Raw genomic sequence first — 25,501 nt, forward strand, 5'->3', positions numbered from 1 at the left:
ACTCTCTGCAACAGGCCATCACTACACACACACACAGACACACAGACACACACACACACACACACACACACACACACACACACACACACACACACACACACACACACACATTTTCTCCCACACACAGTGTGTAAACAGCTCTGCAAGGCCAGGGGGGAAAACATCATGAACATCTAGAAATAGTCTACAATAAAGCAATGAATTAACAACATCAATGTTTATTTCAAATTGTTAAGTCATTTACACTGAAAAGAGAACGGCTGAAAAAAAAAAAAGTGCAAATATAAAGACATTTGGTAAACTAATAAAAAAAATAATGTGTAAGCTCATTGCTGAAAGTGAAATGTGAAAAAGCTGATTTCACTTTCTCAAATGAACTGGAATGTGCAAAGAACATAACACTATGACAGAAAACAAAAATAAGAAAACTATTACTTGTCCTTGAAGGCAATAAATTGTCCCTAATTTACTACAGCGATGAAAAACAGCAACTGTGTGCATAGAGTCAATGGTGCTAAATGGTGCTCTCCTAAACCAGCACCACAACCACATCCCCCTGTCCCTCTGAAACAACAACATGGCTGCAAAACCAGGGGGAGAAAAACATGGTGTCACCACTAATATTACCACTGATATTACTCATGCATTTGACAGAACAGAAGGCTTTATGAGGAGAAGCCAACAACCAGACACACACACACACACACATACACACACACACACACACACACACACACACACACACACACACACACACACACACACACACACACACACACACACACACACACAGGCAAGAGAGCACTATAGAATTACACAGATTAAACTAAATATTCAGGTAAAAGTAATGGACGGTTCATATGAAACATAGGACCACAAGCTAGCAAGCGTGGCCACCAGCGACAGCCTCTCAGTTAATAGGAGTCTCCTCATCTCACAGACAGTCTATGTGGTTTTCTTCTATGGGGGGTGGGGGGGGTTAAGGGCCTGCAGGGAAGGCAGGGTGGGCAAGGACCAGGAAAAACCCACTACTTCCCTCCCCATTAATATATGATGTCCTTTCTCACACATGTCTGGCACAGGAGTGTTATTGTAACAGGTTACTGTATGTACAAGAGGGGACAACCTGTCTGTTGATTTGAGGATCCTTAAGAGGTCCCATGACAGTGTGAAATGCGAACCTCAGGATTTCATTTTGGTCTTGTTGGGTCCAATGACATTCCTCTTGTACCCTCCTCTGAAATGTCTTGTAGAGACTCCCACGTTTGTCTTCTCTTCAATTTACACCATTTGCATCACTCATGATACTACACCACTATGCCTCTACTTTACAATGCTTTATAGCTCTGCCCTATGTAACAAATAAATTAATTTATATAATGACACACATATAGATTTAAAACAGCATGTATATTGGAATGAAATATTTATGTAAAAATAAAAAGTCCAACCAATCATTCCAACAATAGATCTACTGCAGGTTGAAGGGATGTCAAGGCTGGACCTATACTGTAGGTGATACTGATGATGTCTTCCCATCTCCATCTCTCTCTCTCTCTCTCTCTTTCTCTCTCTCTCTCTCTCTCTCTCTCTCTTTCTCTCTCTCTCTCTCTCTCTCTCTCTCCCCTGGGAATCCTCCCAGGCTGTACATGTAGGTCCATAATGTGTGTAAGGGTGAGAGACTGGGCCACAGAGAAATGGAAGAGGACAATGTCTTGTTTTTAGCTACACTTACAGTTCTTCACAATCATATTGGACAACTGCTCCACCTAAAACAAAAGCACAAACAACATCATCAGTGGTCAAACAAAAGTAGCCAAGACAACAAAGTATACAATTACTGAAGCCAAGTATTTAGCATAAATTATTTTCTAATCTGTTACACATAATTGACACTGTTTGTAGAGTACCTTGTGTTGCCTCCCCACATAGTAGAGAATTGGCAGTGGCTCCAGGACTTGGGGCACACAGCAGGGCTGGGCAGAGGCTCCAGGGTTGTGGTGTTTGTACAAGGCCAAGATCTGTGTGTGTGTGTGTGTGTGTGTGTGTGTGTGTGTGTGTGTGTGTGTGTGTGTGTGTGTGTGTGTGTGTGTGTGTGTGTGTGTGTGTGCGTGTGAGAAAGAGAGAGAGAGAGAAAGACAAACAACTCAGGTCAGAAGCGCTTTATCAGCATGACCCCTGCCAAGACAATTGTAACAGACAAGGGCTAAATCGCAGAGGGCTAACATGTACTGTATGTGTCAGAGAGAGAGAGAGAGAGAGAGAGAGAGAGAGAGAGAGAGAGAGAGAGAGCACCATGCTGAGACAGTGTTACTTAACCCTGTACAATCATTCAGCAGAGAGTGTTCTACTTGCTAAGGTCTGCCACTACATTGGTGGAGTGTGTCTAAACAGTGAATTTATGGATAACGGTCTGTTCTGACACTCACAGCCCCGCTAGACTATTAGTGGAAAGCTAGGGGCTTCCCAATAGTTTCCATCATCATTAGTATATGCCTATGAGTCTCAGAACAGAGACCTCTTCTTAAAGGCATAGTGTCACATTTTGGCAATTAAGCCATTTTTTTCTACTAAAAGTCAGATTAATTCATGGATAGCATTTTGGACTCTGTATTTTTTTTACAAGTATATATTAAATTATAACATTTCGATTATAGTTATTTATTTATTTATTTTACTATTTTCTCCCAACTACGCATTTCATTCATCCACCATGACAGTGGGTACAAGGATAGGCTGTGCACCTGACTCTGGTAAGGAGAAAAAAGAGCTTAATTGCCAAAATGTCGCTCTATCCCTTTCAACACATCTGGGATAGATCATGTCTGGTCACAAATATCTCACAATTATCAGTTTTTCCTGAATTACTTCCTTTGGATGTAGTATGCAGCAAATAATTAATATTGAAATAGTAAAATAGCTGGTTAGTTGTCAAATATGTCAGTGTGAAATACTGTATGTGAATATCTGTATGCTTGTATAGATGAGTTTTGGCACTGTACCTGAGAGTATTTGTTTTCAGCATTCCAGATATAGGTGCATGATCCCATGCAGTAGTTGGCATAGTAACCCTTCGGCTTGTGAATCCACTTCCAGCCCAAATCTTTTCTGAAGTCAATGTACAGTTTCCGCACGCAACAATTCTCATTTTTACTGCAGAGAAAATTAAGAAAAAGTCAATTTGGGTGTTTTAAGCAGGGAAGAAACATGGAATGAATGCTAATTCTTTCAGAACACTGACATACAAAAAATACCAGAGAGAGAGAGAGAGAGAGAGAGAGAGAGAGAGAGAGAGAGAGAGAGAGAGAGAGAGAGAAAGAGAGACAGACAAATAGTAAAAGTAGATAGATTTTTACTCTGTGCAGAACTCCTCTGTTGTTGTGGCCCGTTTCTTCCGTGAGGTGAGCTGGCTGCTGTTCTGTTGAGGAATAGACAAGGCCAGGATATGGGGCTTCTGCATCTTTCTAGCGAGATCCGCTGTATCTCCCCTCCATGCTTCCATTCCAGCAATTTTGAAGCCAAAAATGTCCTCCACAGTCTTCCCACATTCACAGAACAGCTTCAGCTGGAAACCCTGTTCTTCCTCTATTCAACACAAGCAAATACATAGATACTCTTTCACAACACTGATTTGACTGAGAGCTGAGTGACAATGATGTGATACATACTGATGGTAATACTATTGCAAATATTACATTGCAGTAAGTAGCTGCTGTGATCATGGTACATGTCACATCATCATAACTGTGGTAGATTTGGGATTGCCACTGGTTGGAGGAGCAACAGACTCACCGGTCCCCTGGAGCCAGTCCTTGAGGGTCTGAGAGACATCAAATGACAGCCACTTGTCTTTATTCTGGTTGGTGATGAAGCGGGAGCCCAGATAGCGGGGGGTTACCCCTAGGCCCTGGTAGAGCTCCAGTCTCTGCTCCATGGGGATATTGGTATTCTTGATGAGCAGTCGCAGCTCAGCACTGGACAGCAGGTGGTAGTCCCCTACGCTGGCCCGCATCTCTGTTATGTTAAATAGCATCTGCTGCTGCTGCTTGGTGCTGTTGCCATCTGGTTGAAACGGAGGGTTTGTGATTGAGTAAGTAGTTGGGCCATGTACCATTCACAATGTGAACAGTATGTGACTGAGGAGCTGGGGTCTGTCCACCTACTGTATAGGATGCAATTAACTGTACAGCTGCCAAACAGGCAACCAATTCACATGTTAGTATATTATATTGTTGGATATGCCTTATATAATGAACCCCCCTGTATGTATCATGTCTAAGCTCCACGGTTAAGCCTTGTGTTGGATCATGATGAGACAGAGGAAGAACATTCCCCTGAAGAGAATGCTAGAAAGCAGAGCCAAACTATTGATAGTTTTAACACAGAAACCACACCAGCCGTATGCGTGCGCCAATGCCGAACGTTTAGGTGCCGACATCAGATGCAATTAAGACACGTAGGAGAGAAGTAGCCTATGGAGGCACTATTGGAGTATTCTAACAGGGTTTCTCCTATGAAACCAAATGAACAGATGGGAGAGGCGGGACTTGTGAAATATCACTTGAAGCGTAGCGTCTCACGTACGACCACTCGTAGACACGCATGCGGTGTGATTGAATAGAATGGGAGCGTTAAAGAATTTTGCAACGCTCACATGATGTTGCCGCACGCGCGCAGCTGGTGTGGTTGCCGTGTGACACCATGCATTGTTTGTCCAGGCATTTTTTCACACGGGATTAGATCAGACAGAGACAGGGTGAGATAACGGAAGAAAGAAAGGTCAAGTACATACTGAGAGGGGGGACGGGAGACAGGAAGAAAGCAGTTATAGAAAGTGATTGGGTGTAAAAAGTGAAAAGTCCACAGTACAGTGAACAGGAGAACATGAGAAAAGAATAGAAAGTAATGTGGATGGTGTAGAGCAGGGAGAGGTGTCTCTGTGTGTGTGTAAGTGTGTGAGTATGCTTGTGCATGTGTGTGTGCGTGTGTGTGTGCGTGTGGAGCCTCAGGTCTGGCCCAGGCCCAAACACCCTGCTCTGCCTCAGCCTGTCAGAGCTGAATTACCTAGTGCTCAGCTTCAGTAATCACACTCTGGCAACAGAAACTGATAGCCAGGCCATGGGGCAGAACCATGCCGTACAGGCCCATACCAGGACACACTACATTACTGATACTACATCATACAACTTATATCATCATGACCCAAAGAGGCCACAAATAGTGTTGAAGAATCTGATTCTGTGTCTTCATTCTGAAATTGAAAGTAAGTATTGCTGGCTATTTAAATGATGTGTAAGAGGAGTAAAAGAAGGAGAAGTATTTTTTCTGGACACATCAAGGGTAGACAAATGTCAACTCTTTGCTGAGTGTTGAAAATACAGATTGTTGCAGACTAGTGGTGCAGAGCGTAAAAGAAAAAGGGGCAGTGGAGTGTGGAGGCCCAGCTCTGCGTGTTAGCCTGAGTGTTGGGGGGGATTTGTGTGTTAAATCAGGGCCTATCCCCAGGTAAGCCAGGGACAGCTGTTGTGACAGGCAGAGATACAGCTCTGTAATTACCACCGGGAGGAACCAGATTCCAGCAGCAGGCTAAATACCTGCCTCCTCCGTACACTCAGCTCCACCCTTAAACACCCCCATTTCAGGATTATCCAAAAAAAAATTAGAGTTCCAATAAAAGATCAACCAATTGCATTGGCTGATAGTAATGATAATGAAGATAAATTATAACTATTCTGTCATTAAATTCCTTTCTACTCTGCTATCTTAATTAGTTTATTTAGTTGGAATGCTCAACCTCACCTAGTGTTTCTCAAACTGGTTGTAACACTTTAGGTGTCCTCACTAGTACCTGTCTTTCATGCACACACAGAAACAGAAACGCCATTCTGTCTCACTCACACACACACACACACACACACACACACACACACACACACAGGAGTAGTAGACATTCTCTTCAAACATTTGGTGTGGGTTGTAAACATCTCTATTGAGTGTTAAGACGGATGTTATGTGGCGTTTCACAGAGGTAGGAAACTCTGCTCCCCCTTGGGGACCTGAGTCACTCAGGAACCCATAGACTTCCTGCCAAGCTGCCCTGTCACAAAGATAGTGATAACAAGCCAAGGGGGAGAGACAGAGGCAGCGGCAGTGAGAGAGAGAGAGAGAGAGAGAGAGAGAGAGAGAGAGAGAGAGAGAGAGAGAGAACAAGTGACAGAGTAGGGAAGGGTGAACCCAACTCAAGTTACAGGAAACCCCCTATCCCTAAGGGCGAAATAGGGAAAAAGAGAAAGAGAGTGAAAGAGAGCACAGCACTGTTCCCCGTATTCCCTCCTCTACCCCATTTCTGATAGCCTGTTCTCTGCCATTCATCTCAGCTGTCTGCCCCTCTTCTTTAAGTCTTTGTTCTCACTGTGGTCTTTGAACACTTCTGAACTTGGAAGATTTGTTTATTTCTGTTACTTTTGAAGTACTGGATAAAAGGGGGACAGTGAGGTTGGTTGAGCAGAGAATGGAAGGTAGGTGGTATAACAAAAGAAGAAATACCTAACAAAAACACACGCATTACAAGGTGGAAAACTCATTTCACAAAGACAGGACAAGACTAGCTAACCTAGCCAAACCATGAAGCCAAAAATACAAACAATACAGCAGTAAAAATACCATGGATACCATGAGAGTAACGCAGAGCATCATAACAGATGCAACACAAAGTCCTGCTGACTTATTAGTCCTATGATCTCTGAACCTTGCCTGAGGATGTTTAATAGAGAACAGAAGGGGTACACATGTTGAGGGAATTTATGGGTATATAAGCTCAAGTGCAATCAATCATTGTGGCACTGAATGCTGTTTTACATTATAGGTTGAATTTCTGTATATTATGCTAATACATGGATTCAACCATGACCAACCTCTTTCTCATGGAACTAGTGTGCCTCTTTTGTATAGAGTGTGTACATGCTGTGTGTGTGTGTGTGTGTGTGTTTGTGTGTGTGTGTGTGTGTGTGTGTGTGTGTGTGTGTGTGTGTGTGTGTGTATGTATGTATGTGTATGTATGTATGTGTATGTGTATGTGTATGTGTATGTGTATGTGTATGTGTATGTGTATGTGTATGGGCACGCCGCACACGTGTGTCTATTTGTGTGTGTGTGAGTGTGTATGTGTGTGTGTGTGTGTGTGTGTGTGTGTGTGTGTGTGTGTGTGTGTATGTGTGTGTGTGTGTGTGTGTGTGTGTGTGTGTGTGTGTGTGTGTGTGTGTGTGTGTGTGCTTTTGAGCATGTTATAAGACAATATAGTTATCATTTATAAGACATATCTCACCCTGCTTCATTGTGAACTTGTGCACCTCCTTGGCAAAATACTCCTCATCCTCCTGTTGGGTGGACGCAGGCTGGGGCTGTAGGTGCTGCTCCTCGCTCATTTCCACTGTGCTGTTGTAGAGGGACAGCAGGGTGGCCGGGATCTCCTCTCCCTCCCCAGCCTGCTCTGGCTCCGGCTCCTTGGGCATACGCAGCTTGCTGAGGATCTGCCCCCTGATGGCCTCGATACGCTTCTTCTTCACCAGCTCCAGGTCCAGCGTTTTACAGGTGGACATGCCACTCACGCTGCCAACCACACACAGTGCCAACAGTACCAAGCACACCAGCTTCATGGCACCCCTGTCTACTGCTCACCACTTCTGTGCTTCAATATGTAACAGCTCCTCACCTCTCTCTTTCTCACTCCCTGGGATCTTTAGGGAACAGTGAATCGCAGAGTGGAGAAGTGTGAAAAGGATTCTAAGTCCACAGAACAATTAGAGCACTGTGGTAAGTCCCCAAGGTTCAGCCTAACGCTCCAAGCTGCTACAACTGCTGCTGTCACTGCTGCTATGGAAATCACCAAAGACTGTTGTGGGCCAGGAGGGGAGAATCCAAACAGACAGCCTGCTATGAGCCAGCCTCTGACTCAGACACAGGTAGAAGAATGACGTCTCATACACTGAAGCTTGGCCAAAGAGAGCTGTCAAACAAACAGATAGACAGACATACAAAGCGCCCCCTAGACTTGGGGGACTGCCACTACACTCAAAGTCTCGAAACAATTATAAACCATAATCCAGCTACCCCACAGAGCTGGCAAAAGAAGAAACTATCTGGTTTCCCCTCAGTATAATTTCATTCCTGTCTCACTCCAGGCAAATAGATGCAATACCACTTGTCAGCCCACCACTACAGCTCACAGATCTCTCTTTACAGAACCATAGAGACAACAACTGTGAGTATGAGGAGAGCTGGCTGTGTAACACAACAGCACAGAGGTGGATAAAACTCTACTCTCACTTAATGACTCTGCTTGGTGACTCCCTCCGTATCCGTCTTGACCTCCTTTCAGATCGCTTTGAATTTATCACTATCAGTTTGATAGCCAAATCCTGTCCTGTACACACATGCTCTGCACGGTGCGTTCTCTAAATGTTGCTCACAAAGAGAAGTGAACAAGGCTGTGTCCTGTGCTCAAACTGAAAATGGGGCCCTCTTATGTTTCCCTCTGAAGTTTGATCAGATGACCTCTGACTTCCTCTGCCGGGCAGATCAATTTCCCAGTTGGTATAACTCAGTCTTATGTTAATCAGATAGTGAATGGATAGGGAGAGCATCTACAGCAATACTAAGTCTCACAGTGCTGAGCAGTGATGTAGTCAGAGTACAATCCTACTCTACTCTTACACAAACATATTAAAGCATGTACACACACATCTCCACACAAAGACAACTAACATTAAAATATAGCAAATAAGTATGTCCAAAACTGGGTTTGACAGTTATACTGCTGAACTGAAAAGACTTCAGATCTACTGTGCTGTGTTAAGCAGCAGTTCCACTACAAATGTAATTAAACACACATCAAACACAAAAAAATTACACATTAAACTCACTATGCAAGTTACCTCACAAACAAAACAGTATACATGTCTTCGTGACTATCCCTAACTCACAAACCCATTTGCACAAATATGCAAACAGTCTCTGGAAAAGACTATTGACAGGGACAGAAGAGAAAATAGTTCATCACGTACTCTAAGAAAAACAGAGCAGCCCTCTCCCTCTCCTGATCTAATGAAAGAAAGGAAAGAAATTGACTAACCACATCCTTGGCATGGTGACTGGGGGTACCAACCAGAGCCTGGACAGCAGCAGAAGCAACAGTAGTAGCAGAAGTAACAAACACTCTCACTTCACACTGCCTTGGGGATCGGATTACAATCTCTTTTTCGTCCTCTACTCTCTCAATCCCTCCGTCTGTCTCCTTCTTCCCTGTCAAGCTCCTCACTTGTTCTCAACCTTTCTCTCATTCCTCTTGTCCTCTTTGTCAGAACACTCTTCTCCCTCAGTCCCTGTATTTAACTTTCCCTGTTCCTCTCCTTCTACCAGCACCCTCTTTCTCTCAGAGCTTGTCAGAGCTTGCTGCTCTATGTTCAGCTAACTTCTCTCTCTCTTTTTTTTCTGGTTCCTGTTACTTGTCTAATAGAGCGGGGAGTTCTCCGCCCAGGAAATGAGGGTAACGGCCGCAGTGTAAAACATCTGCTGTTTAACAGAGCACTGCTGCCTGTTCTCTGTCCACACCAGGAAGCCAGAAGCAGAGCATGCTGAATGACTGACTTAGTGCCACCGGCTCTCTCACACTCTCTGGCCTGTCTGGCACTCTGGCTGTGATGACTGACATGTCAACATGCCTTGCATGGCACCAGTGTCTGGCCAACTGACCGCCGCATTTACCTGCTGCCAGCAAAGGTAACAGCCTGCCAGCCAGGTAACAGCCTGCCAGCCAGAAGAGCTGAACTACTCTGAACTGACTGTTTAAACAGTCAGTTCAGAGCAGTGAATTTAACAGGATGGGGAGCCAACAGAGCTGACCACATATTGTCATCCTAAAGTATTGGTTTTGGGTATTGGAGAAATTAGGATTAGAGTGTTTTCACGAGAATAATAGGTCCACATACAGGAAATGGAAGTTGAATTCTCTCCCTGCATATTTACTTCTGGTTTATAGTGTACACTAAACACTCCCTCTTTACATAGTATCTCTAAGGGTGGTTGGCAAACACACTGATATTGGTACAGGGTACTCTAACAGAAAATCAATAAACACAAACTATGGTATTGTACAGCAGAGCTGTGTATAGACTCAGTTACACATTGAGCAGAAGGCTGCCAAAATGAAAACCAAGGTGGATAAAATTTCATGATAAAGACACTGAATATCAATTGTTGTTTACTAGGGTTCTAATCATTTGGGTTTCTGAACCCATTGGTAGACTTACAATGCCTCCTGGTGGTAAAGAGAGGCAGGTGCTGCATAATCCCATACAATGCAACTTTATCCCAGGGCATCCATTATGATAGGCTACTGTTTTGTTTCGTCTACCCACCTTTTTCTCTTTTCTCATATGCTCTCTAACATCATATCTTCTTTCTCAGCCTGTCTAGCATCTAATTATCATGCCAGTACAACCCTTTTAATCCTTTCTTACCTGTCCACGAGGAACCATTCAATAAACTGACTTATAGAGCCGCAATACCCATTGGACAGTTTGTCCCTGTGGATGAGGAGTACCAGGACCCTCCTTCCCTCAGGTAAGGCTATCAGTAAGTCCTAAAGCCAGACTCGCAGAAAGGAGGTGGGGAAAACAAGAGAGAGGGGAGAACACAGTCAACTGAAAGACCATTAAGTCCATAAATCACTTTACCACCCTGGTGGTAGCCATGTATGTGTGCATTTCATGCATTTACTTGCTGATGCTGTAGCTTCCATTGAATTTGTTTCATTTTCTTTTTAATGAATGTCAGTGTACAACCTTAATGCTCCCATGGGATTTCTTTGTTTGTTGTATTCCCACCATTGATCAACATCCATAGTCCATACAAGTCAAAATAGAGGTAGGGAAAATCAACAAGCTTTCATCAATGGTCTCATGGGCTCTTTGCTGTCTGCCTGCTGCTGATGGGATTAACCATTTTCATCTAATGTCATCATCATCTGTAGCCTATTTATAGCAGTGAATGAAAACTGTATTCAATATAGCAAGTTCATTTGGACATTTATGTGCAGTATATTAATGTAAGGCTGAAATGTAAAGATAATTTGTAAGTATCACTCAGTGAGACAAAGGCCTACACATTGTTTAGCACTACAAAGCATTGCATTATGTTAGGAACCATGTGTAATTCATACGTGGTTAACCTAAATTTACTGTAGGCCTACAGAATGAGCATGTTTGAAAAGATACATTTTGAGCAGTTTCTGACCAGCACCTTTCAATACTTGTTGCATAGTCCTCCAAATCACATTGTTCTCACAACTCTTTGTGAAGTCTGGAGAATTTTTGATTAGCCATTCTGGCTTGGATTGAACTGGACAGAGCAATGGGAGAATGTGCTTGCAATTTCATTGGATGTTGTTGTAACATAGAACGGTTGCTTGTTATGTGCATCGTCTTTTCCGACCAGGTAAGACTAGAGATGTGTTGCTTATGCTAGCTTGCAACATTTAAGAAAATGGAAGAAAACATTAAGTAAAAATATATATATTTTTTTTTACCTCTGCCCAAGCAAGGTATTTGATTGGTTTAACGTGTCGCAAGGCATCACTCATTTCAAACGGTTTCCGACTTGTTCAAACATTTTCGACAGTTTTTAGAATGGTTACTTCTTACAGACTGCATGAAGCAGCAAGTGCTTTCATTGTGGGAACCACGTTTCATGGCCAATCATGAGTGGTGTCTTGACACCTGTACCTGAATCAGGAAAAGCCCTATATGCCGCATGTGTAGAATGATATAAATCATTATGGTATTCGATAGATCTATTGACTGCACATATGTTCCGTTGTGTTATGTGGTGATTATTCAAAGAGAAGACAAGATCTTCTTGTTTTATTGAGGATTTCAATAGCCCTTTAGTCAGAATTGCACATCATTGTCCAACTTCAGACTACACAGGTACACTGCCCCCGCCTGTTGTCGTCTAGCCTAGCCTGAATTCTAGTCGGATTCAATTTTGATGTCAAACAAGCCCCATGTGTATCCAGCCACAAGCTCTTCAACAGCAGTAGCGGGCACCGTTGGCGCACGGACGCTTATGAAAGATAGTTTACAGCGAGCTTGAGTTTCTATTTGCGCACACGTGTTGAGCATATAACAACAACATAGACGAAAACAAAATGTAAGTTAATCGAGGGAGTCAGTTCAGAGGTTCGGCTAAACGGGAATGATAGGTAGGCTACCGGGTATCCAAGGAGGTGTTGGCGACGCAAAAGACGACGACGACGACGACAGCAGTGCTTGAGGTCGGGGCTGCGTACGATTGCTTGCACTAACATATAGCACCTATCTAAAATACCCCTGTGTGTACAACTCAAAAGATAATGGAAATGAAGTTTTATCCAGAAAAGTGCAGATACTAGCCGAGAGAGAAACAGAGACGTACGCACATAGAACAGGTGGCGGATATGTAATTTGCCTGAGCAGTCGCACATCCCTTGATGACAGCACTCTGAGAAACGACAGTCAGTGAGTTGACAATTATGTATTCTATGTTTTTGTAACACCTATGTCCATGGTCTGGGTGATATAGAGATCTTAACAATCAATAAGTTCCTTTCTACATTTATTCCTACATTTATTTCTAATGAAATTGTAAGTTACATGCAAAGATTAAGGTCACAGGCAGTAAGCGTTTTGTGTCTATCAGGTGAAATCCAATGGAGAAATATGAAAAACTTGCCAAAATTGGAGAGGGTTCATATGGTGTGGTATTCAAATGCAGACACAGAGACACTGGTCAGATAGTTGCCATTAAAAAGTTTGTTGAATCTGAGGACGACCCTGCCATCAAGAAGATAGCACTCAGAGAAATACGTATGCTGAAGGTACAATGATAAAATACTCATTCCACACACAATTACACATACACATGATGTGTGCAGCTTAACACACATTCCTTGCTTTAACCCAGGTAGTACACAGTGAAAACGCACATCGGCATCCACTAACACAGTAGTCCCCTCCCTGTTCCTACTACAGCAGCTGAAGCATGTGAACCTGGTCAATCTTCTGGAGGTATTTAGGAGGAAGAGACGGCTTCACCTGGTTTTTGAGTTCTGTGAGCAGACTGTCCTCAACGAGCTGGACAGACACCCCCGGGGGTAGGTTGAGCTCGCTCTCTCTCTCAAATTATTTGAAGTAGGTATCAGACCAACCAAACACCCCACTAACATAACCCATTACATAAAATCTCCCTGTGCCATCTAAACACTCTATCCAGACATACAGGTTTTCAAATGAAAAGACAACTACTAATTACTGAGTGACCAACACAGAATACAGACAGAGAAAGGAATTGTCATTCACTCTGTCAGCAGCTGAAAACAAAGTTTTGATTTTGCTTATATCTTCACTCATACTCCTTATCACTTTGTGAGTGCAGACCTTATTACATGTATTACAAGTGTGAATGACCATCCTGAGCTTATCTTTCTTTTTCATGCAGTCATCACTTTTGCATACACTTTGCCATGTAATCCAATAGTAACGTGTGCGTCCATTTGTCCGACTGCTTTTGTCGACAGAGAGGGGCAGCGGGGGGGAACATGGGACAAATTACATAGAGGGAGGTGAGACCGTTGCTAAGAGACAAAAAAAACTGAAAATGTTGGCAACTGAGTACGAGGGAGACTTGGCTCAAAGAAAAGAGTGCCCTAGCCTTTATATTATGTCACTATACTCTCACATGCCTCTACCTCTTACACAACCAATGGCCAAAAGACAAAGGGGAGTTTAGTGTGTGTGTTGTGTGAACCTGCAGTTAGCTGGGCTAGGAGCTGCTTGACTACAATTCCCTTTCCCATAAGGCTCTGCAGCAGAAACTCTAGCTGCCCAACAGAGGCACCGGTTGCTGTAGGTGACAGGCATACGGTTACCTGGGTGACAAGAAAGCTGTTTAAAGCAGCTCTCCTTTTTTTTAAAAAGGGAATTGATCTGAAACAAACTATTATGTTGATTGTGTTTTTACCCCTAATAGATACCATTTGTCTTTTGTTCTTTGTAGGGTCCCTGATGCTCAGTTGAAGAGTATAGTGTGGCAAACACTACAGGCTGTCAACTTCTGCCACAAACACAATGTCAGTTTAAGACTCTCCACTGCTTTATGTTAGTGACTTTGCCTGTGTTAAGGGTACTTGTAGTAATGAGATGAAAACATTTTTTTTTGTATGAAGCTGTCTTTATACTTATATTTATATGCACTCTCTCTCTCTTCACCCGCCCACCCCCCAACTACTGTTTTGCTGTATGAGAGTCTGTCTGTGTCATTGGGAGACTTTGTATCAGTGTCACCTAAGCCTGTCTGTGTGTTGCAGTGCATCCACCGTGACGTGAAGCCAGAGAACATCCTCCTCACCAAGACCGGAGTTATCAAGCTCTGTGACTTTGGCTTTGCCAGAATTCTGAGTAGGTTATCCAGAGGCAGCGTGTTTATGTGCATTTAGCGCCAATGTTTCTCTAATGACTAATTCAAGGAGCAGCCTAGATCAGTTCTGTTTTTTGGCCTCCTCACTTTCAGTGCAGTGTGAATGCAGAGGAGAGCCAGTCAGTGTCTCTGTTTACCCTCCCTGCCTTTAGTTTCAGTGTATTGTTACCATACAGTAACATGTAGTCACTCAGTCAGCATGAATTGTAATCCCCTCTGTGTGTTATGTACATGTTATTCAGTGTCCCTGTGTTTATGGGTGTGTTTATCGGGTGTGAGTGAGAATGAGAGAGAGAGAGAGAGAGAGAGAGAGAGGATATTAATGTCTGTCTCCAGCTGTCTCTCTGTCTCTGCCTCTGTCTCTCCCAGCTGGTCCAGGTGATGACTATACAGACTACGTGGCTACCCGCTGGTACCGGGCCCCAGAGCTGTTGGTGGGGGATACTCAGTACGGCCCCCCTGTTGATGTCTGGGCACTGGGCTGTGTCTTCGCAGAGCTGCTCCATGGGAACCCTCTATGGCCTGGGAGGTCTGATGTGGACCAGCTCTACCTCATCCGTAGAACACTAGGTACAGAGAGACAGGGAAGTGTGTGCTTTTTCTACTGATTGCTGTGAGACTGGTTGGCCAAACAGTAGTCGTTTGCTACTGCTGACTGTACTAAATGTTTTGTCACATCAGGTGACCTGATCCCTCATCACCAGCAGGTTTTCCGTTCCAACGTGTTCTTCAGTGGAGTTAGCATCCCTGAGCCTGACACTACGGTAATGACATTGGAGATACTCTCTCAACATTTCCCTAGTCGGAAAACAGTCAAATTAGTAGAGAAAGACGGATTTTAGTGTTAGGTTGATTGTGCCTTTGTCCTTTTACATGTAGGAGCCCTTGGAGAAGCGCTTCCATGGTGTATCTCCTCATGCACTCACTGTTATGAAGGTCTGTACTTTGATTATGGTCTGTACTGGGGGGCACATGACGTCAAGTGGCTTTGTATACATTTGTGGAATGTACTGTATACATTGTTCCTATGTTTCTGCACATGTATCTTTAAGGATGGTCATTGGGCGATTGATCTCCTAGTTATTGCCTGAACCAAGCTACCATCCCCCCAGTATTGAAACAATTAGTTAAGCTGTTTTCATTTACCAGGTACCTTAAAAAAATTGCATAAAAAATAAGACATTTTTCTTGTCAGACCTACAGCAATTTCAAAACAGATTAAGATGCAACTTTTGAGCCCTGTCAGGTAATATCTCAGAGCAGCGCATCAAGGCCGAATTAAGTTCGTAGGTAATATCGTTTATGTTATATGTATCATTATATGGATGGATGGATGGATCAGAGCTTGGCCACAATATTCATGGAGATCAAATCAATAAACTAAAAGGTTTAGTGAACACTATGTGGTTTGGGTGTGATTACAACTATTTTTGTTTTACCCATAGCTAACAATGTTATCACCACAGCTAGCCCCATGGTGCCTAGCTTTTGCCTAGAGAGGACTAGCTATAGCTATCTAGCTACGTTATGTGAAAGCTAGGCAGATAATCATAATGACATTGCTGAAAGGGGTGCCTTTGCTAGGATAATGATGTATGCCCTAACGTTTATTTATGTTCATTAAACTAGAACATTTGCTTGCTATCCAAGGTAGTGCGTAACTGGAGATCATTTGCCGTATCGGGCCAGGCTCCTCTGCTCTGGAGAGGAGGAAAGCCCTTCTCGCCTAGCAATCAAAACAGGAGGTGTGGTGTTTTAATAATGGCTAGCTATGGTGAGGCTCACAGCTGTTCCGTCCAAACATTGATGCTCCTCTGCATCGTAAATAATCCATAAAATGTCAATGGTATAATCCTCCAAATGTCAAACAATGGCAATGCCAGTGATGTAGAAGCTAGGTTCATGTAGTTAACTGAAGCTCACCTGCACAAGTTTACACTGTAATGTTATCGGGACCTGCTTGGCAAGGGGAAGATCATTTTTCTGTTCGTCACTGTCCAAACTTCGAGCCTGGCCAGCCTGTGACATGCTATGTTTTCAGACGAGGGTAGCTGCTAGCTAGCTAGCAAACTCCATGCATAAAATAAAACAGGATACCCAAGAATGGATGTAAAACATTTTAATAAAGCACAAACAGGCGAGTACTGTGGCCATAGCCCACGCCAAATAAACCAACTTTTTCAAACGAGTGAACAACATTGCAAAATATAGGTCAGCCATGTCCCATCATTGTTCCCATTATAGTTTTACTGTTTAAGTTTACATATGGAGATAGGTCTAGCCCCTCAGTTTACAGGTGACAGTAGGTCATTACATCCAAATGTAGAGCCTAGCTGCCTGGGTCGATCACTACTGGTCTGCAACATTCATGTTTGGATTTTAAATCAATTACTTTTTCAGCTTGGGTTCACCATTTAGAAAGTACAGCATTTTAAAAATACTCCCCCTTTTTCAGGGCTCCAAATGTATTGGAAAAAAATCATATAATGTCCATGTTACGAACCCCCCCCCAGATACTACGTCTAGGGATATAAAAAGGGGGAGAAACGTAACATACAGTATCTGTATATGCGGCTGAGACCCGCTGGGGTGGTGGTAGTGCAACACACAACGACTGAGTAAAAATGAAAACAAGACAGATTTATTAGTAATACATACAACAAACAACCAGACAACACAGGGGAAACATAGAGAGGGAACTAAGGGGAGGACGCCAGACGGCGCCAAATAAATGAAAACAAAAATAACCCCAAAGCTAATATTCTAGTCCTATCTGTTCTAACTACGAAAAGTCTGCAGACATCTACAGTTGTTGTTTATTTGTCTTTTTGCCTAAAATCCGAAAGGAAATGAAAAGCATGTTCAATTGGATTTACATCTGAAGATTGACTTGGCCAGTCAAAAACTTTCTGCTTTTTGATCCTGAAAAACTCTCTTGTTGCTATGGCATGTTTTGGGCAATGACTGTACATGAATGGACACATTGATTAATTTCAATAATAGTAGCTTGTGTCGCTAATCCGCCAAAAAAAGCCGTACTTCCTCGTCACCATTTTGGTCTGTCTGCCCACTGAACAGGCTCAGTATTCGCTAAGTGATTAGTTTCAATATGGCCACGATATTTCATGTTATTTCATCAACCAATTTATTGTCAATCCCATCTAGCCCACTAAATCGCATTTTATTCTCCACGTAGCCTAATCATAAACATATTGGAGTTAGGTAATGTGAGAAACTTGAGTACTGCATTCGAAGTTGACTTAAATGGTAATGATTTGAGAAATGAATGAACCGTTTGATCCCAAGCATATCGATCACGAGATGACGGTAAAGTATACTTATAGAAAGACTTACCTTCAGACAGATTATCCACTTCATATCATCATCCGAAGTAAATTACCATCCCACAGAAAACATGGTCTAAATATCACCAAGAAATGATGCTGCTAACTTCGGTGTACTCAATGATATGTAGGCTAATTGTACAGTAATTATTCCTATGCATACAATTTGAGATGCAAGACGATAAATGCTAGCACAGCTCATCAACATCAAGATGAAGATGACATGCTGAATTACCTATGCATTATAAGTAGCCAGGCCATAGATCAATAGGCTATGTTGCTTAATTTGTCCGATCTTTCATGAAAAAAACGTTAGGCCCCCTCCACTAGTACGATTCGTACAATTATAAGCACAACTAGACAGCATTTTGACACACAACTGATCAGTTCAAACTATTGTGAAAATTTTTCGGTCATCTACTGTAGAAGTCTTCCTTGGCCTACCAGCCCGTTTGCGATTGCTGAGCTCACCAGTGCTTGCTTTCTTTTTTTAATGATGTGACAAACTGTTGATTTTGAAGTCTAAGGTTTTGGCCTCTTTGGTCCTCATGTTGACAGACACCAATAGCTCCAATAGGCAATAATTAAATCTATTAACCTATATGTAATCCATCACATTGATCCTTGATCTGACATAAAGTACACTCTAGCAGAAATTTGACTTATTGACGTAGTGACCTTTGGTGACCTTTAAGTCATCCATAAAAAAGTTCATAGTTCAGTGGAGTGGGTAGAGAGTTGGTTGGTTGGGTGGTTTAGAGTGGTAGAGTTGGTTGGTTAACCGGATGAGAATTACAAAAAGCGTAATAGTTTAAAACCTTTAATAGGTATCAGAAAGATTTTATCAGGGATAATGAAGATTTTCTGCGTAGTTGAAAGAAAGTGAGATAAGTTAGTTATGTTGGTTGATTGGATTGATGAATGGATAAAGAGAAGATGGATAGATGAGAGAGGGGAGGTATAGAAAGATCAAAACAGTTAAGAGGTTAATCAGTATGGGTTATACTGAGTGAAGCAGTAGTGACTGTTGAAAGGTTAGATATAAGGTTCAAAAGATAGTATGTTAGAAGGACATAGATAGAATGTTAGATCAATAGATCGATAGATAGGATGAGCCTGGGGTAGTTCAGTGGAGTGGGTAGAGGATTGGTTGGTTGAGTGGTTGATAGTAGTAGAGTTCGTTGTTTAAGTGATTGAGAGTGGTTTCAGTGGGTTAGAACTGGTAGCAAAGAGAGTGCATTGTTGTGTAATCATTCTAAGATTGTGTTCTGCAGGTCTCCTGTAGTTTTTATTTAAGAGTCCTGAAAGTTCCATAGGCAGTTGCAGTAACAAAGGAGCTCACAGAATGTTGGCCTAAATCAACATTCCACCATGTTAACCGGATGAGAGGTTTTGGAGTTACAAAAAGCTTAATAGGACATTTTGGCACATATTATGTGAATAGCTTAAAAGGTGTAGGAGTGGCAGTGGTTCAAAAATGTAGTCTTTTGGTTTCCATAGACCTCCATGTTAAGAAGTGCACATTCTAGTTTTTATGGTTTAAAAAAGTTTCATAGATATCAAAACCAAGTCATAGCAATGCGAGTTAGACCTCTCTGCTTGTTTTAGAGTTGGATCGGTGTGAATAGCTTAAAAGTTGTAGGAGTAGCAGCAGGTAGAAGAATTGGAATAATAATAAGTATGTCGAAGCTGAAGCAAGCCCACCTAATAAGGAAATATTTACAGGCCATGTTTCTTCTTTGTTACACAGTGATTGATAGAACAGGTTCAGGGAAATCTTTATACAATCTATGAATAATTAGGGTAATCTTTGTGATAGTGAACTTGATCACAGACAGGAAAACATATTTAAAGCTTCTATAACCTGTACCCAAAACATTGCCTTGTAACAGTGAACAATGAGAGGAAAAGAATCCTGTGTTACATGGACCGAGTGCAATCTAGTGCATTGGACTATATTGTGTTGTCCGTCTTCTATTCAATACTGTGTATGTCAGTGAATGTAGAGCTCATTCACTGTACTAAAAACAAATTCCACCAACCTAGGTTGTGTGGCAATAAAATAAACTTTTGTAAATTACTTAAATTGACAAAATGTAAATTACTATCATGGGAGAAAACATACATGAAGAGTATGAATTAGACTGTTTGAGAGAAGTTTTGAATCCTAAGCAATCTGCCCAGTAGTGAGTATGTTGTTTGTTCAGATGAAGTTATTGGTGCTGCTCATTTTGGATTTCCTGGCTTGCGGATTTTGACAAGCCATAACTTCTCATTTAAAATGTAGTTTTTGGTAATTAATAATAGCATGTGTCATGTGTATGCAGTCGTGCCTGGTGATGGACCCTTCTCTGAGGCTGTCCTGTGAGGAGCTGCTGGAGCTGCCTTACTTCCTGGAGGAGGGAGGGGCCAGCTGGGGGCGCGAGGGGGAACGCCCAGGGAGACGATACGACAAAGGGTCCAGGCGCAGGCAAGCAGGGGTATGTGCCTGTGCGCTGACAGAGTCCATCCATTCATACATGTCTTTAAACTTGTGTTTGACAGAAACTCTCTGTCTTCTCAGCCGCAGTATCTGCCTCAACTACCAAGCAGCAACATCTCACCTGCACCTGATATCAAGAAACTGGTCAAACACAGATATGACCATCACCTGCCCAACATCTGACAAAACCACTGACTCCCAGAGAGAAAACCATAATGACTATAAGAAACACTCTTTAATATGAATGTATGCTGTGCGTATGTATGCCTCTTCCTAAGAGGAGAATGCATTCCATGTAGGTGTGTGTGTGTGTGTGTGTGTGTGTGTGTGTGTGTGTGTGTGTGTGTGTGTGTGTGTGTGTGTGTGTGTGTTTTGCTAAAAGTGATAAAGAGAATGTTGCATATACTGTAGTTAATGTTAACAAAAGCATGATGCTGCAGAGAATTCCTACTCAGCACAATAGATATTATGAAATATTATTACCGGCGTGCCATCATCCCTTAGGGAAATGCAATACATTTATCTGTCTCATGCTTTACTCCATTTCAACCAACTGATGCAAATGTTTTTTTTCTGTACACTCTGTATGCACAATGATTTAATTATCTGTCTCACTGGACATTATGTACATTATCCATGAGATTCCAAGGGTTCATGCTGTTGTTTGTTCAATTAATCTTTACGAGAATATATATTTTAAAGGGTTACAGATTTGGTCACAATTTGTATACGTATATAATAGTTAATATACAATATATTAAGAAAATGAGGCTAAAGCTTTTATTTTTCCTATACAATGTATGCCTTTTACAGTGATAAGTAATGCATGGACATATACTACGGTGATGAGACACAAAGACACTGATATACTGAAAGATACATGTAACTCCTGAAACATGGCATGACTGATCAGCCTTGAACTCTCATCAAATTACAGTTCTGACTCTCCAGAATACATTACGTACACCACAGCCTGCCCACCCTTCATTCTGAGTGTTCCTGTCCTGCCGTTCAGGGAGTTACTCGCCGGGGGGTGCAGATGAGCTGGAACCTGCGGGGCAGGTTGGCAAAGCTGCTGTACTCTGGGTTGAGGTCCAAACTGTCAGGCCCCCCGGGGCTGGAGAAGGTGAAGCGCTGCAGCAGGGACACTAGGAAGATGAATATCTCCATGCGGGCCAGAGACTCCCCCACACAGGCCCTCTTTCCTGGGGAAGGAGGGATGTAAGTGTCAGTGCCAAAGAAACCGCAGACATCATCGATAGAATAGGTTGATAAACAGCTTGTTTGGGAGAATTGAATTACAATTTCTACAATTACAATGTAATAACAATGTATTTTATTTGCTAAATATGCGGTTTTCACAAAAAGTAGTATTTCAGTATACCAACTATACTTCTATGATCAGAGGAATACACAACAACATGTGTGATGTTGATTCATGATTCTGTGCATTGCAATGACTGCATATCAGAATATGGGCCTAAGAGGCTAAAGTTAAAGCTAAAGGGAGCATAATTTGCATTACAGTATATTGTAAACGTCATTCATATTTCTCTCTAGAGAAAAGGTGACAATAACAACTGCACATACTGTATAGTCCAAGCTTTTGACATATTGGAAAATGATGTTGAGGTTGCCTTATACAGGCATATCCTCTACCTGCAGAGAAAGCCAAGAATGCTGGGCTCTTCTTAAAATTGCCATTCTGGTCCAGAAAGTGCTCAGGGTTAAAGGACCAAGGGGTATCCCAGTGCCGCTTGTCTTTAAGCACAGAGTGCAGCATGGGAATGATTATTGTGCCCTGGAAAAAAGGTTGAATGTGGTTGTACAGGATGTACAGTAGTATGTAGGATACAGTATTGTTTCTAGACATTTTCTCTGAATTATTGAAATTACATGTACTTAGTGCATAATAACTGTATTCCTAATAGAACATGATATGGAACCTGTGGAATGGTGTAGCCCCTGAATGAGATGTCTTTTGTAGCATAGCGAGGGATGCCGAATGGCACAATGTCCAGGAAACGCTGTATCTCATGGATCACTGCATCTGTGTAGGGGAGGGACTTTCTGTCCTCCATCTGTGGAACATGCTCTTGTCCAATCACTGTGTCAATCTCCTGCTGTATTTTCTCTTAAGTGATGAGACAAACAATCATAATACAGCTGAACTCCAAAGGTGAGGTTAATTATTTTGTCACATCGTTACCGGAATTGTTACCCGAATTGTTACCGGATTAGACAGTGGCATTCAGAGGTTCCTTACCCTGTATGTTTGGGTATTTGATGAGTATCATGATGGCATATCTAATTGTGGTGCTGGTGGTCTCTGTCCCAGCCAAGAACAGATTTAAGACTGTAGACACCAGGTTTTCATAGTGAAACTCAGAAGAGGGGTTGTTTTTCTCCTGGAAGACATATAGGAAGACAAGTAGTGTGGCCAGTAAGTGTTACCACTACCAGGCCAACACGTACAGTAACTCAGTAATGCTAATATGTCAGACCTGGTTGAGTTTGGTGAGAAAGCAGTCAATGTAGTCTCTGGGGACGGTTGGGCTAAGAGTTTCCTCATGCTCATGGATCTTCTTCATGACAAAGTCTCTCAACTCATCTATCTGGGCAAAAATGGTGTGTTGCTCTCCAGGCAGGCGCTCCATCAACCAGGGGAAAATGTTGTACATCTGTGGGAGAATAACTCAGGGTCAGAGGGTTGTACTGTGCCTTGGTCTCCCCTTTTCTCTCTCCATTCCCAGCTTGACCCCCATATTACCTGTCCCCAGGGGCTGCTGCCAAATTGCAGTGTTGTAGAGATTATGTTGAGTAGGTGCAGAAAGCTTTCATCCTTGTAATTGAAGCGCTGGCCAAACACCAGAGAGCAGATGATGTTGGACACAGAGCTGCTCAGGAAGAAGGTGGGATCAAAGGGTGTGGCTGCAGGAAGAGTGAGGTTAACAGACAGTGAGTAAACCAACCAAAAATGCTTCTACTAAATCCTATACACATTATATCACAAGACAAATTAGGTTGTATTTTTTGGCTATATTGTGTGATTTCTTAGGTTAGTCAGCCACCACTTATGAATCATCTGGTCTGGTTCAACACTAAACTCGCCAGACCTAAACCCCCTCATCCACTATCCAAATCATTATGTATTGACTGCCCACTTTGAGTATTGTTATTAACATTACTGGCCTTTACACAGACACACATACTATAGCCTACATAAACACGCGGGAGGAGATATCATAGGATGCTCATTGAAAACAAGGTCTAAATAGACTGAGAGAAAAAAATGCTTTTCAACATACAGGTATGATGAAGTGTGTCCCTTCTTCAGAGGCTGGTTGCCTGCTGGCTTCTATTCACATGTAATCATGCATTGATCATGCACATAACAGTTATTGTCTTTCTGTCTACAGTATGTGTGCGACCGATTATGGTTAAAATGGGTAAGCCATTCATAACTGTAAGCTCAGTTTCTATGCACCATGATGAGGGTAAAGACAGTAAGAATAGTGCAAATGGACCATGACACACCTTTCGTGTCATTTATCCGGGCTATAAGTTGTTTGCTCTCCTCCTGAATCCACTCCTCCATCCTCTTGCGGCCCATCCCAAAGTCTCTGAGTGTGGTCAGTGTGAAACGTCGCAGCTGCCGCCAACGCTCACCGTTACTGATGGCTAAGCCTGAGAGAGAGGTGGGCATTTTAATGTGAGACTGACCTTCATTTATATTACATGAACATTTTCAACAGAGCAACCCATACCTGTTCAAACAAGTAAAATATCAACTGTGCACACTAAGACATTATACTTTAAGATAATCATTGCAGCATTGTGAAACATAGATGGATTGATTGTGTCGAACTTTTTTGTTTACCATAGCCTCTGGTTACTTTGATAAGGAATGGGACTGGACATCTTCCTGTAAAGTCATCAGCTTGGTCCACCAGGGCTTCCTTCACAGTCTCGTTTCCCACCAGTACCACAGCCCTCTGTGACCCCAGGTACACCGTCATCACCGTCCCATAGCTTGCACTAAACTGGAGCGGTATTAAAGCAAGACACACTCACTCATATACCAAAGTTAAGGCACGCCCTCTGGTTTTGACTAGTGCGCAGGCATGCCTAATGAAATTGTTTTTCTAAGCAAAAACAAACAGAAAGCAATAACATTATTTCAATTAAAACCATGTACTGTGGGTTTTCGCAGAGTTACAAGGCAATGCAATCAATCCATGCTGGCTTACACACTGTACTCGACCAAAAGCAAGCACAAATAATCCGTATCATTCCCAAACTCATCTTTCACCTTGAGGAGGCTTTTGAAGGGGGCATGTTTGTCCAGCTGTGGCAGGTTGCCTATGAGTGGGAGTGCGGTGGGTCCTGGAGGTAAAAGATAGTGTCTCCTGTTCCTCACACTAAACAACCATAGCAGAACCAAGACCAGGCCTGCTAAGACCAGGGTGCTAGAGATCTCCATAACTACTTTTGATTTCCTTTTTATCCCTCTGTCTCTCTACACTACTGTGTTTCTGTTTGCTTTCCCAGTTGAAGAATGTTGATGCTTGCAGATAAGGGCTATATGTGTTGTAACAGGACTAGGACAGAGGTGAACCACATGGTTTGCTGACATACTGGTTTAGTTTGCCCAGAGTACACCTTTACCCCCTTTCTGCCTGTCTGCTAACATAAATAAAGCAGATGACGAAGCTATAATCTCAGTCAGTGTATCTGATGTAAATTAGTGCAGAGAAAACGAAAGAAGACCTTCTCTGGGATGTTTCTCATTTAGCTTGTTGTCAATTATGTTTTTAAATCCCAGCTAAACAAAGCCAGTGAAATTGGGTAATCTCTGATAACTAGACAGTAGACACTAAATAGGTGAGCTGTATTAAGTAATAGAATACTGAATACTGACTTTGATCAAGTCTATCAAATTGGATGTAGTGGATCACATATTTTCCTGCAAAGTTTCTCTTATCTCTAGGATAAAAGATTTCATTCATGAAATAAAAACATTGCTAATCATTATTCAGGTTTCAAAACACCCTGTTCAACAACTGCACTACATGAAGTGAACATGTATTCAAATTCAAGCAACTCAATTCAAGAGCAGGTAAGGTAATATAACCTAATTCGGGAGGGTATTATGCAGTCTGGA

General features: G+C 42.3%; 3 protein-coding genes across 4 annotated transcripts; 1 reads left to right on the top strand and 2 right to left on the bottom strand.

Moving 5' to 3' along the window:
• Positions 1-208: 208 nt before the first annotated feature.
• tgfb1a (transforming growth factor, beta 1a) lies at positions 209-9,481 on the bottom strand. The gene is made up of 6 exons (XM_083695942.1): positions 7,325-9,481; positions 3,793-4,062; positions 3,357-3,585; positions 3,003-3,153; positions 1,911-2,021; positions 209-1,769 (listed from the first exon to the last, which is right to left on the bottom strand). The coding sequence occupies exons 1-6, from the start codon at positions 7,653-7,655 to the stop codon at positions 1,722-1,724; spliced, it is 1,140 nt and encodes a 379-aa protein (XP_083552068.1). The 5' UTR covers positions 7,656-9,481; the 3' UTR covers positions 209-1,721.
• Positions 9,482-12,064: 2,583 nt separating this feature from the next.
• LOC310822496 (cyclin-dependent kinase-like 1) lies at positions 12,065-21,044 on the top strand. 2 transcript variants are annotated; one of them, XM_083694846.1, is made up of 10 exons: positions 12,065-12,554; positions 12,736-12,913; positions 13,068-13,189; positions 14,092-14,164; positions 14,402-14,492; positions 14,848-15,081; positions 15,193-15,275; positions 15,391-15,447; positions 20,183-20,335; positions 20,419-21,044. In XM_083694846.1, exons 2-10 carry the CDS (start codon positions 12,746-12,748, stop codon positions 20,518-20,520), a joined length of 1,083 nt encoding a protein of 360 aa, XP_083550972.1. In that variant the 5' UTR covers positions 12,065-12,554; positions 12,736-12,745; the 3' UTR covers positions 20,521-21,044. The 2 variants fall into 2 exon arrangements, with proteins under 2 accessions (XP_083550972.1, XP_083550973.1); XM_083694847.1 differs by having other exon boundaries at positions 14,881-15,081.
• cyp2y3 (cytochrome P450, family 2, subfamily Y, polypeptide 3) lies at positions 20,632-24,905 on the bottom strand. Its single transcript, XM_083694845.1, has 9 exons — positions 24,650-24,905; positions 24,218-24,380; positions 23,875-24,024; positions 23,108-23,268; positions 22,842-23,018; positions 22,604-22,745; positions 22,284-22,471; positions 21,997-22,138; positions 20,632-21,542 (listed from the first exon to the last, which is right to left on the bottom strand). The coding sequence occupies exons 1-9, from the start codon at positions 24,818-24,820 to the stop codon at positions 21,349-21,351; spliced, it is 1,488 nt and encodes a 495-aa protein (XP_083550971.1). The 5' UTR covers positions 24,821-24,905; the 3' UTR covers positions 20,632-21,348.
• Between the last annotated feature and the right edge of the window lie 596 nt (positions 24,906-25,501).

Source organism: Argentina silus, assembly GCF_951799395.1.
Source record: "Argentina silus genome assembly, chromosome: X".
Classification (NCBI taxonomy): Eukaryota; Metazoa; Chordata; class Actinopteri; order Argentiniformes; family Argentinidae; genus Argentina; species Argentina silus.